General features: G+C 40.6%; 1 protein-coding gene across 1 annotated transcript in view; it reads left to right on the forward strand.

Moving 5' to 3' along the window:
• Positions 1-13,234, forward strand: part of VAPA (VAMP associated protein A) — a 45,313-nt gene that overhangs the window by 17,242 nt on the left and 14,837 nt on the right. The window contains exons 2-5 of the mRNA XM_075826431.1: positions 3,506-3,658; positions 6,864-6,967; positions 9,191-9,271; positions 12,564-12,710. Coding sequence (XP_075682546.1) covers positions 3,506-3,658; positions 6,864-6,967; positions 9,191-9,271; positions 12,564-12,710 — 485 coding nt within the window. The remainder of the gene's footprint in view (positions 1-3,505; positions 3,659-6,863; positions 6,968-9,190; positions 9,272-12,563; positions 12,711-13,234) is intronic.

Consider the following 13,234-nt stretch of genomic DNA (forward strand, 5'->3'; position numbering starts at 1 on the left):
AAAAAAACCAAAATAAAGTTAAAAAGTTACACATATTTGGTATCGCCGCGTCCGTAACGACCCAGACTATAAATCTATTACATTCTTTAACCCGCACGGTGAACGCCGTAAAAACATTAATAAAAAACTATGGAAAAATTGCTGTTTTCTGTGAATCCTGACTTGAAAAAAATGTGATAAAAAGTGATCAAAAAGTCGCATCTACTCCAAAATGGTACCAATAAAAACTACAAGTCGCCCCGCAAAAAAAAGCCCTCACACAACCGCATCGGCGAAAAAATAAAAACGTTACGGCTCTTCAAATATGGAGACACAAAAACAAATCATTTAGAAAAAAAAGCGTTTTTACTTTGTAAAAGTAGTAAAACATACAAAAACGATACAAATTTGGTATCGTTGCAATCGTAACAACCCGCTGAATAAAGTTATTGTGTTATTTATACCACACGGTAAACGGCGTAGATTTAGGACGCAAAAAAGAGTGGCGAAATTTCAGATTTTTTTCTATTCCCCCCCCCCCCCCCCAAAACAAAGTTAATAAAAGTTATTCAATAAATAATATGTACCTAAAAATGGTGCTATTAAAAAATACAACTTGTCCCGCAAAAAACAAGACCTTTATACAGCTATGTCGACGCAAAAACAAAAAGGTTATAGCTCTTGGAATGCGACCATTGAAAAACGTAAAAAATAGCTTGGTCATTAAGGTCCAAAATAGGCTGGTCATTAACTAGCGTAAGTGTTGTGGAATTTCTGCATGGAAATTCCACCGCATTTCCGTCCCGTGTGCAGGAGGCAAACAATACCGGATCCACAATTGACTATAGGTGATGGACCTGCATAGTAACCTCTGCACACGTCGCTAAGCATGCCTCAAACTCCATTAACTTCTCCAGTCTACAAGTCCTATGGTCAATGTGATATAAAGCATATCTTATAAACTCTGTTAACTGCAGCTCAAGAAAAATTGCTCCCCCCTTAATACTGTACATATAAACGATACACTCCCTCCTAACCCATTCACGCAAGCGGCCGTTTAACCCTTATATACCGCGGTCAATGGTGACCTAACCTCATCCTCTGACCCTTTTAGTCAGAGTTTTTGACATCCACAGGGTCCCCTTTCGCTGGATGTTTTGCCTCGATCACGCTATTGTCATTATACTTTAGACACCGTTGCACAAAGCCCCATAATGGAATTTTTTTAAATACTGGCCCCGGCTAGTCTAGCACCGATAACATGCCTCGTTCAAAGTCACTCAGATTGCTCAATTTTACCATTCTAATGGGGATTTACACTGAAACTGATCCACGGACAACTTGCTCACTTGATTTATCCTGCACTCTGTGGTCAACAGGTCTAATTTCCATACAGGGAAGCACCAAACACGAGAGGGCAGGCGTCTCTAATAAAGTGCTGAGTGTAGGTTGACTGTCCATTTTAGGGTGTAATCGCACTATACGGTTTTGCTGTGTATTTTTGGTGCATGGCCGAAAACCGCACCAAAACCACGTAATTATGGAAAAGTAGTGATACATATTCATTGTATTCGTGCATTATCTATACCCACACGGTAAATGATGTCAATTTAAAACTCAAACAATAATAGAATTGCTGGATTGTCCTCGGACCCCCATCAATCCAAACTTCTGACATGTCAGAAGTTTGTCAAACGTTTAGCTACACTTTTAAATAGTCTTGATAATTCTTGCAATTATGAGGGCTTTCTATTCGTTTCGGTGAAAGATGCTACCAGGCAAATAATTTTTAAGTAATAGAAGCCTATGGGTGACATGTACCACTTTATATCTATACTGACCTATACCTCCAATGCCTCAAAAGTTCTGTAAACGGAGGTTTTTCTCCTAGTAAAGGTTTTTGTGAAATATACTACACCTGAAGAAATGATGGAATCCTCATTAATAATAATTTTTATTTGCTGATTCTTTATTGCAGAAATGAAAGATAAGCCTATTTTCAGATCTCTCTGCTCACTATTGGAAGTATGCCCAAATCTGTTAATCTGAGATTCATGGTTCCTGGTAAAAGCTTTAAATCCTCTTAATCTGCATTCCATTGTACCGGCCTAGCTAGTTCAGGGCACACAAAGGGGAAACGGCGTCATATCTTCCTTCTAGGTCAATTGCAGTAGACCTGACGGTATATTTGCCCCACTCCCAGCTCAGTTGTGGTGTAAGCACTTTGGTAACTACAACAAACCAATGACATTTACAGGGAACATTTAAATAAATGTTCCCGAATCCTTGAAAATCCCTAGAAACCGCCACCTGAATGTAATAGTTTGCATGCAAGAAAATGAGGTCGGGCACGATTGGGCTCTGTTCATTTGTTGCGGTCACAACACGTTTTTTTTTACCACGCTACCGTGGCACTTTTTTTAATAGCATTATGCGAATTCAGCCTAATGGCTTATACATACGAGCATTGTTAAACTAGTCTGGCTACATGCACAAAATCATTTGTATTTTGCATCCCGTAAACACCTGATCCATTTTTGCGGACCCTGTGTCATCAGTGTGTCCTCTTCATCTGTTTTGTATGTCCGCAAACACGGTCCGTACTGCATCGGTGTGTCATCAGTATTCACAGATCCGCAAAAAAAAGTCGGGACGAGCTATTGACAAGTTCCCAAGTCCCTGAGAAGATCACATGACCCTCGTCGCCTAGCACATCTCTGCAAAACACGGATGGCACGCTGCATCTGTTTCTTCTGCGATTGCCTTAAGTTTTTTTATGTCTGGATGGCATCAATTATCTCCATCCTCTGTTCACCCCCCACCCAGGATGGTCACATGGCCTCACAAACACCATTATCATAGAGCGCATTGTGAAATAAATTTTGTGAATCTTTTTGGCTTCCGACCATGTTTTTATTCAGGACCACACTTCTCTGGCTTTTTTTTTTTTAAGTTTAAGTGTCTCCAGGCAACCATCCGCGTGGCCTTTATCACGCAGAACCATTAACTTCTGTGGTCCGTGATAAAAAAAAACAACCTGACTTGTCAGTCGGCCCATTAACGATAATGGGTCAGTCTTCAGTCCAAGTGCTGTTCGTTCTACACCGGGACAGCACCCGGATGTGAAGATCGTTGCGACTATCAATCAACTTTTTTCAAGTTAAATTAATTCGGCTTTTGCTATACAGTAAAGTTTAGCATTTTCTTTTAAAATAACGAAGATCCGATCACTGGGAGAAAAGAACAAGTTCTGCTCTGTTCTTTTATCCAGTAACTCGGTTAATCCAGAAGCATACTAAAGAGATACGATATTAAACTGAATTACTTGTGATCAGTCATGTGGTAAACAATTTTTTGCTCTACTATTTTGATGTCTTATAATGTCATGCAATAATTTCTCTATAAACGGTCATATTCGCACCCACCTCCTCCTTCAGTTCACTCAAAAAAGAACATAGTGGGATTGTATTTTCTGAACATGGGTGTCCTCCATGGGACTTTAACTACTGTGCTTTTATATTTATAGGTCCATTTACAGATGTTGTCACCACAAACCTTAAACTGCGGAATCCGTCTGAAAAGAAAGTATGTTTTAAAGTTAAAACTACGGCACCGCGACGCTACTGCGTAAGGCCAAACAGCGGCACTATTGATCCTGGAGCCACAGTAACCGTTTCAGGTATTTGATTATAATGTGAATATAGATATATGGATATGCAGGCGTTTGGAAACAAGAGAGCATTTTATTTGTCTTTAACGTGTGTTCTGTACTTTTATATTAAGCAGGACAGTGGCAAACAAGTCAAATGCATAGAATAGGCTGCTTTTATCTATCCAGATGCAGATGTCTGATGGGCTTAGGCTATGTTCACATCACATTTTCTGGCCTATGTTTGATGTGTGTATGTCGGGAGCTTTCCTGGCATACACAATAAACGTAGGGGGGAAACGTCATCTGAACAGGGTGTTAGTAAGAGCATATATTAGTTGCTCTTACAGGAAATGTTATGGCACCCCTGAGTCGTCCTTTTTCAGGGTGCCGGTTTAATATGTCCGCTTCCTCACTGATAACTTGGGGCGCTGTACAACAGGTGTAATAGCATCCACTGATGTATATTTCCTATAGAACGTCTTATACCTGTACTTGTTATTTAAAGAGGCTCTGTCACCAGATTTTGCAACCCCTATCTGCTATTGCTACAGATCGGCGCTGCAATGTAGATTACAGTAACGTTTTGTTTTTTTTTTAAAACTAGCATTTTTGGCCAAGTTATGACCATTTTTATATTTATGCAAATGAGGCTTTCTAAAGTACAACTGGGCGTGTATTATGTGCGTACATCTGGGCGTTTTTACTTGTTTTACTAGCACTGCCAGAAGCTGGGTGTTAACGAAGAGAAGTGGATGATGCTGATTCGTCAGCATCATACACTCCCATTCACAACGCCCAGCTAGCAAAAGAAGTAAAAACGCCCCGATGTACGCACATAATACACGCCCACTTGTACTTTTACTTTAAACACGCCCAGTTGTACTTTAGAAAGCCTCATTTGCATAAATATATAAATGGTCATAACTTGGCCAAAAATGCTCGTTTTTTAAAAATAAAAAAAAACGTTACTGTAATCCACATTGCAGCGCCGATCTGCTGCAATAGCAGATAAGGGTTGCAAAATCTGGTGACAGAGCCTCTTTAAAGAAGTCCTTTATGGTGACCGATTCCCTTAAATGTTGTTCCTCTCCTAGGCACATTTTAATATGTAGACTTTGTGCTGTTGTAGAGTAGTTCGTTGAGTCACATGAAATTCATAAGGAAGGAAACTGCATTAATGCCATGAAATGTAATAACCTGCTGCATAAATTTACAGAGAAATGTCATGGGAAACAGATCATCTTCTAATAAAATAATTTGTCATCTTGCAGAACAATTTACCTTTCTGTGTAAATTTTACCCACTGACTGTTTTTTATTGTGTCTTTTTGTTTTGTTTTTTTCCTATGCCCACAATACTCACAATTCTCAGTTTAATTGCTTTAGATCAGAGTGTTATCTCGACACCGTGCCTTTTGTGGTTATTGTGCGTCTGTGCTTAGGGAGTAGACGTCATATATAAGGAATCAATTGACACATACAAGGCTCCATTTGTTCCAAAATTGATTCCGTAGTGTCAGGAGAAGTGTAGGCAGAATATCATTATAAGAAAACGTGACATGGGAAAGGAGATGTTCTTAGAAGTATGTATTTATGCCCTTTTGTTTGGCTTTACTTTGGACAAAAGCCACAAGAATGTTGCAAGATTTCCAGTCTCGGGGAAAGTCACCATCGGAGCAGAAGAAAACGTTCCAATAGTAGATTGCTCATGTTCCCTATCTCATTCTAAAATCTAAAGTTTGGATGAAAGTCTTTTTAGACTTGGTTACTTCTAACTTCCGCTTGTTGTTGCTCCCTGTTATTCAGGAACCTGTCAATGTAACAGCCCAGTTCCTTTATGGTAGCTCTTGCCGTAGACTGCTGACCAAAAAAAAACTTTGCTTCAGTGTCAAATGAATGTCCATGTGTGTAAAGTAGTTAACTTATGGCGCTCCATAATAATCTGATCACTGATGATTGCTCAGGGTTGGGAGTTTTACTTAAGCCTTAGTCACACAGTGCAGTTTCGGTGCAGGTTGTTATGTTAAAGCCGCATCCAGGAGGGGATTGTAAAGGGAAGGGAATTGTATAGAAAAGATTGTACTTCTCTTCCTTTTTTTTTTTTTTTTTTTTTTTTTAAATCCACTCCTGGTTGTGGCTTCAAAAACAGCACTGTCTGAATATACTCTAGAAAGAAGTTTAACCTAATTGTTATTTGTTTGGCTCTTAGTATTACGCTATTTTATCTATAATGTGCAAAGCACTGGCAAAATGCTTGGGTTTTAGAATGTGCTCATTTACAGGATACAATCTGTCCGCTAAAATCTGTGTACAAAGTGATAATGGGACATTTAAGAATGCACAGTCCATTATATTTTGTCGCGAGACCCGATCCACCCAGGTCAGATAAAGGCAAGGTCAGTGGTTGTCCGGTAAATAGTCAAATAGTTTTGGAAATTAAATTGCCCTGAGAGGTCAAAGTAGAATAGTTAGACGTTTTTGGAGCAGATTTTTGCAAGTGTTTTAGAGGTGTATTATCAAAGCATTTTTTTTTAAAGTGTCCGTAGGAAAGATCCACTTTCAAAACACCTCAAGAAGAGACGTCGCTTCTTTTTTACGAAGCATATTTTTACGAATAGTTTTTAAATTCAACCGCTTAAAAATACATATGAACTACACACCGTATTTCCCCCTGAAAACTTTTGGGTTCTATACAGCATTCTGCAGCGCTCTTTTGTTTAAGGGTATGTGCACACACACTAATTACGTCCGTAATTGACGGACGTATTTCGGCCGCAAGTCCCGGACCGAACACACTGCAGGGAGCCGGGCTCCTAGCATCATACATATGTACGATGCTAGGAGTCCCTGCCTCGCTGCAGGACAACTGTCCCGTACTGTAAACATGATTACAGTACGGGACAGTTGTCCTGCAGCGAGGCAGGGACTCCTAGCATCGTACATAACTATGATGCTAGGAGCCCGGCTCCCTGCACTGTGTTCGGTCCGGTACTTGCGGCCGAAATACGTCCGTCAATTACGGACGTAATTAGTGTGTGTGCACATACCCTAACAATCAACCTGGTGAACCATGGCCAATGGGACCCTGTTATGTCCTGGTGGCGGGTGAGAAGATATCATTCAAGAAAAAGAGCTATTTATTAATGAGATGCCATTTCTTTAATCACTAGTAGTAGAAATTTGTAATGGATTTTCTATAGTTAACTTGTGTTTTGTTTTTGGGTTTTTTACAGTTATGTTACAGCCATTTGACTATGATCCAAATGAAAAGAGTAAGCACAAGTTCATGGTGCAGACAATTTTTGCCCCATCAAATATAACAGACATGGAAACAGTGGTAAGTTTTAAAAAAAAATTATTGCAATATAAATACAAAAGGCTAGTCACAATTTAGGAAATTTTGTCTTAGAAGGTTGCAGTAATCCTACCTGCTTCTCTAGGACCTGGTGCTTTTTGCAAATTTTTTGTTCACAATTGTAAATCATGAGCCCTCAATAAGAATGCTTTGGGGCTTAGATTTACTAGTGAGATCAGTGAAATATCACTATCTTTTCAGGATCTGAAGAGCGTCAAAACGATGGCAGGCAAAATACGGTCCATCGTAAGGATACTGCCACCAATGGAACAGCTGTCATCCATATCCTCTTAAGTGTGGGAATCCTAGGGGTCAATTCCTCAGGGTTCGCCGCAATTGCAGCTTTGAGGGTTTCGAGGCACAATCCTATGATTTGGGAAAGATTTAAGGAGAGCGGTTTTCTCAAAAGGATACTAGATAGTGCACGCAAAGCTGTGAAAGGATCAGAGAGATCGGATTTACTGGTACTTAGGCTAAAAGAGGAGGCCAGTGCCACTAGCTTGATAGGCACTTTTGATTCCAAACAACCGGAGGTAATGGAGATTCTTACGAAGTATTGGTGTATCCTAAGTGCAGATAGGGAGATGGCAGATAGGATCACGAGGAAACCTTCTGTCACTTTTCAAAGGATATAAAATATTCTTGACATGGTGATCAGTAGCTGTTTAGACCCAATACCACATGTGTGAATATGGCTGGACCGTAAGCTGCCAGATATGCATAGATGTTGGAGCTGTAGAGCCTGCAACTTTATTGGAGAAAACAAAAGATTTTGAAGTGTGAACACAGGTAAAATACAATATTCGAGACTTTGTGAATTACTGAACGATGGGTGTTATATATTTGATTACCTGTCCATGCCCACTAAATTATGTGGGGAAAACAATCCGACAGTTTTGTAGCCGAATCAGAGACTGTGGGTGACATTGTAAAGAAAAGACTCCTATTTCCAAACATGTACACGAAGGGAAAGCAGAATGCTTACGTTTTCAAGCAATTGAATGGTTACGTCCACCAAAGAGGGGTGGTGACTGGGACAATTTGATCCTAGGAAACGAGGCACAGTGGATTTGTAGAATGGCCTGTATGCAGCCGGATGGTTTGAATGACCAGGTCAACTATACGTGCTTCATATGGGACTTTCCCCTGTGCCGGTTTGGACATGGCCATCTTTTTTATAAATACAATAATTCTCATTGTACTGAGTAGTAGCAGCTCTATGGAAATCCTGCAGCTCCTACATCTGTGTTTTATCGTTTTGCTGATGATCCAAATAAATGATTTAAATAAACCACTTGATTCTGCATTTATGCCAGGGTGGTACGGACTGGCAAGAAGTAACTCTAGTTATATAATGGGGTTGGTGTAGCCATTGCATACCACAGCTAATGGTTATAAAAGAGGGGAGGCGTGTCATCTATATGATCAGATGTGAGCACGACTCTGCATGTACAAACAAATGTACTTCAATGTATAGGGTGATATCCGCAGCAAGATCTGTGGTTGAAACTTTTCTGCTACATCTGGACGTAGCCTCCGGATCCTCTGTCAGGTTTACGTTGCGCTTTGTCGGCCAGAATAGCAGTCTTATGAGCTATTCTTTTCTGTAATAAGAAGCCTGACAAACACATTATAATTTATTGGGATCTGTTATGTCCATCATGGCTTTGGTAATAACGGAGTGCGCTAGTCTTGTAGGGAATATTTGGTTAAACTGATAACTTATTGCACGTTCCTAGGATATGCCATTACTCTTTGGTCCAACCGCTGGGACCCGTTAGGGGGGAGGGGAGGGGGGAATATATAAAGGCAATCTACGCTAGTTGTCTGGCGTAGAAAAAACGCTATATGCTCCCAAACTGAGTTTTTGAACAAATATTTTTCTACGCTTGCATTTTTATGCAGCTTCATGGGCAGGGTTAGCTGGAGGGAGTGGACCCATCCGTGGCCCGACATATAAACTATAATACACACCAGCAGCTGGCGTAAATGATAGCAGAACTCTACGCAAGCTCGTAGCTGGTATAGATTTCTCCTTCTGGTGCATTGACAGAGTAAAGTAGGTGCATTTTGCTCCAGCACTATTTATATGACGACTGGCGCGTAAAACTCCAGTCCTTCTGTTCTTTTAGAATGGTGGGGCTGTGGCCCCTTCTGCTTTTTCTATACAATTGGGTTTCTAATCTGCTTATTTTATTCTTGCAGTGGAAAGAAGCGAAACCTGATGATCTAATGGATTCTAAATTAAAATGTGTATTTGACATGCCACATGAACATGAGAAGCCGGTAAGTAAGCATCCGAAGTATTAACACATCTATGTTTCTATGTGTATCTCCTTGATTGTCACATAGAAATAAAGAGAGAATGTGCAGAAAGGCACAACACGGAGAAGAGTTTATCATGGAATGAGATTAGGATCCAATCGGTGGAATAGCTTCTCCAGCCTGCAGGCCTCTATGTTCAAGACTGCAAACTAACCAGCCAATGAGAGCTAAAAAGCCGGGATTAATCGGACACTAGCCGCAGCTCATGGATCCATAGATCCTTGATACCCCGTCCACCCACCGCTGATTGGCAGCTTTGTCCTTATACGTTTTTTAATGTGTAAGAATTTGCTCATGATTTATTTTTATATTTTTTTTGTGCCGTACTTTAGGGGTTTATTTTTAAACCAGATATTGTCCCACTAGGGAATCACTGGCACTTCATACTTATTTTGATTTTACAGTAGAGCTGGGCATTTCTGACCTAAATCAAAATCACGGTTGATTGAACATGTAACATTAATTACGATTGATGAACTATTTAGACCACACCCCTTTTTGCCATTGAATTAATATTTATCTCTTGAGCCAGCTGTATACTACTGCATATAATATACCCCTGACACTGCCCCTACACAGTATATTGCCCCTATAGTGCTCTCCACACAGTATAATGCCCCCCATAACTGACATCTACACTATATAATGCCCCTCATAACTGCCCTCCATACTGTATAATGCCCCTCATAACTGCCTTCCACACTGTATTATGCCCCTAAAACTGTCTTCCACCCAGTATAATGCCCCCTATAGCTACCCTCCACACTGTATAAAGTCCCCCATATTTGCCCCCACGCTGTATAATGCCCCCATAGGTGCCCTCCCCACAGTTTAATGCCCCATAGCTTCCCCCACACAGCCCAAATAGTGCCTGATAAAAATAATAATATACTTACTCGCCTATCCACATTCAAACATCGAGTGGGGGAGATCCCTATGCTCCTCCGGTCAGCGCAGACCGGCGTGATTACGTCACTGCCTTGCGTTCAGCTTTACATAGTGAATGGTAGAGCATGAACCTTAGGTCCCCCTGCTCTACCATTGGATTTAAATGTATCTGCATCCTGAAGATGAAAAGAAAATTGAAAAAAAACGAAATGCGTAAGATGACGTCGGTTAATAGTGCTGAATTTTGTTTTTATTTAATTGGACAGCCTTACTTTACAACATATATATCTGCTACTTGTGCACTTTATAACCATTGACTTTATAGTGTAGCTGTGACCACCACCTCAGTCTATTTTTTTTTAATGAGATTTTAAGTTTTTGATGAGACATCTGTTCTATATTTTGTCTCCTCTAATAAAGGTATATTATATCTATTGTGTTTTGAATATTATAAAGGATTATGGTATACAACTATAGGTACCAAGTTAGTCAAACAGAGATCAGGCTTTTGCGATACCTCCCCTAACCTAAAAATAACAGGCTCACCCTCCCCTTATCTTCTGTAGTGATGCGTTCTTGCTGGCCTCCTGAGACAATATCGTTTTTTAAATGTACTCTTCGCCCCATTTTTTTCACAAAATTCTAAAATGGCACCCACCATTTTGCGGATTCGTGTTCTGCAAACCTTAAGTTTCGGATTTTAGCAAATCTGAAACTTTAGGGATATTACATTTTGTGCTGAATCGGTTCACTCATCTCTAATCAGAATTTTTTTCTCTCTATTGGGGTTCACAATCCAAATTGGCTTCAATAGAGCAGAGTTGCAATACCACACGCAGTTTGTGGACAGAGGGGCCCTGTTTTGAAAGAAAGCAGCCATATTTTTCTAATCTTGGACAACCCCTTTTAAGTGGAGGGACAGAATTTAAAGAAGAAATAGAATAAGTGGCTTAACTTTTCATTATTTAAGGCCAATGGGCAGCTTTTATTGCAAACTGGCCAAAGGGGTATTCCCTGTCAGACGTTTGTCATAGCCACTGATTAGGAAGAGATGTGCGTGCTCCTGCGTATATGAGTATATGGGAATAGTCTTTCATCAAACTATACTGACCTAATATGAGGGCAGCATAGTATGGGGACAAGTCCGCTCTCCTATTAACCAAAACGACAAAAAACATTATGCAGTTTGGTAAACAGAAGCTGTCAAAGGATACATCAGACTCCTAGTTACGTGTCCAGTGTATACATCAGGGAAGCGCCTCTCCTGACCCTCACCGTGATTGGCTGCTGTTCATGCAGATACACAGCAGCCAGCTGCCAATCATTGCCGAGACCAACGGGGTTTGAGGAGCGCTCCTATTAACCAAATGGCACAATATTTTGGCTAATAGTGTTGGGGGACAGGTGCGCTGTCCTATTCTGAACTTTATATAGGGCAAAATAGTCTGACAGATCCGCTTTAAAGAGGCTCTGTCACCAGATTTTGCAACCCCTATCTGCTATTGCAGCAGATAGGCGCTGCAATGTAGATTACAGTAACGTTTTTATTTTTAAAAAACGAGCATTTTTGGCCAAGTTATGACCATTTTCGTATTTATGCAAATGAGGCTTGCAAAAGTACAACTGGGCGTGTTTAAAAGTAAAAGTACAACTGGGCGTGTATTATGTGCGTACATCGGGGCGTGTTTACTACTTTTACTAGCTGGGCTTTCTGATGAGAAGTATCATCCACTTCTCTTCAGAACGCCCAGCTTCTGGCAGTGCAGATCTGTGACGTCACTTCCCCAGGTCCTGCATCGTGTCAGACGAGCCGGCACCAGAGGCTACAGATGATTCTGCAGCAGCATCGGCGTTTGCAGGTAAGTCGATGTAGCTACTTACCTGCAAATGCTGATGCTGCTGCAGAATCAACTGTAGCCTCTGGTGCCGACACGATGCAGGACCTGTGAGTGACGTCACAGATCTGCACTGCCAGAAGCTGGGCGTTCTGAAGAGAAGTGGATGATACTTCTCATCAGAAAGCCCAGCTAGTAAAAGTAGTAAACACTCCCCGATGTACGCACATAATACACGCCCAGTTGGACTTTTACTTTTCAACACGCCCAGTTGTACTTTAGCAAGCCTCATTTGCATAAATACGAAAATGGTCATAACTTGGCCAAAAATGCTCGTTTTTTAAAAATAAAAACGTTACTGTAATCTACATTGCAGCGCCTATCTGCTGCAATGGCAGATAGGGGCTGCAAAATCTGGTGACAGAGCCTCTTTAAGTTTAATATTTGCATTGACATCTGTATTTGTATTCTACTTCTACCGGTTTTGTATAGCATTGTATAAATAATCCTTTCCTTTGTATGTTTTGTAGACGCATGAATCTACCAAATTGTTTACTTGTCTGCCTGCAAAAGGTAGTGCTTCAATGGATGACACCGAAACACGGAAGCTCATGGAGGAGTGTAAGAGACTTCAGTCTGAGATGATAAAGCTGTCAGATGAAAATCACCTGCTGAAAGTGAGAAACTCTTGATTTTTCTAACAACTTAATTTGTTTGAAAGAAATTTGACACTGTATAAGAAAACTATTATTATCGAGCAGCCTTCATGTGTCTTTCTGCCTGTGCTTCATTATAGGGAAGCTCACATCAGGTTTCAGCTCCTACTTGTCATTGAGCTCATAGACGCTATAGTCTTCTTATATCTAATGTCCCATGCCTCATTTAAGAATTGTTTCCAATACGTGAAACTGTATTGTCAAAACTGTGGCTTGTTTGAGTACTTTTATAAGGAAATAGGTAACTTCAATATTTGAAATTAATTTTAGGTACAATAATCCAGCTGTCCCACATCCACATGATATTCTTCCTTTGCCAGCAGTGATGACAGGCCAATGATGCGCGAGACATCCATCACCATATGGTCCAAGACCAAATACTACTAGTCCTGCGATATCCAGCCCATGTCTGTTTTTGGGGGAGATATTGTAGGAGGCCGAACTCAGGCGGCCGTAGTATACATCCGTGAGACGGCCGTTAAAAC

Source organism: Rhinoderma darwinii, chromosome 5, assembly GCF_050947455.1.
Source record: "Rhinoderma darwinii isolate aRhiDar2 chromosome 5, aRhiDar2.hap1, whole genome shotgun sequence".
Classification (NCBI taxonomy): domain Eukaryota; kingdom Metazoa; phylum Chordata; class Amphibia; order Anura; family Rhinodermatidae; genus Rhinoderma; species Rhinoderma darwinii.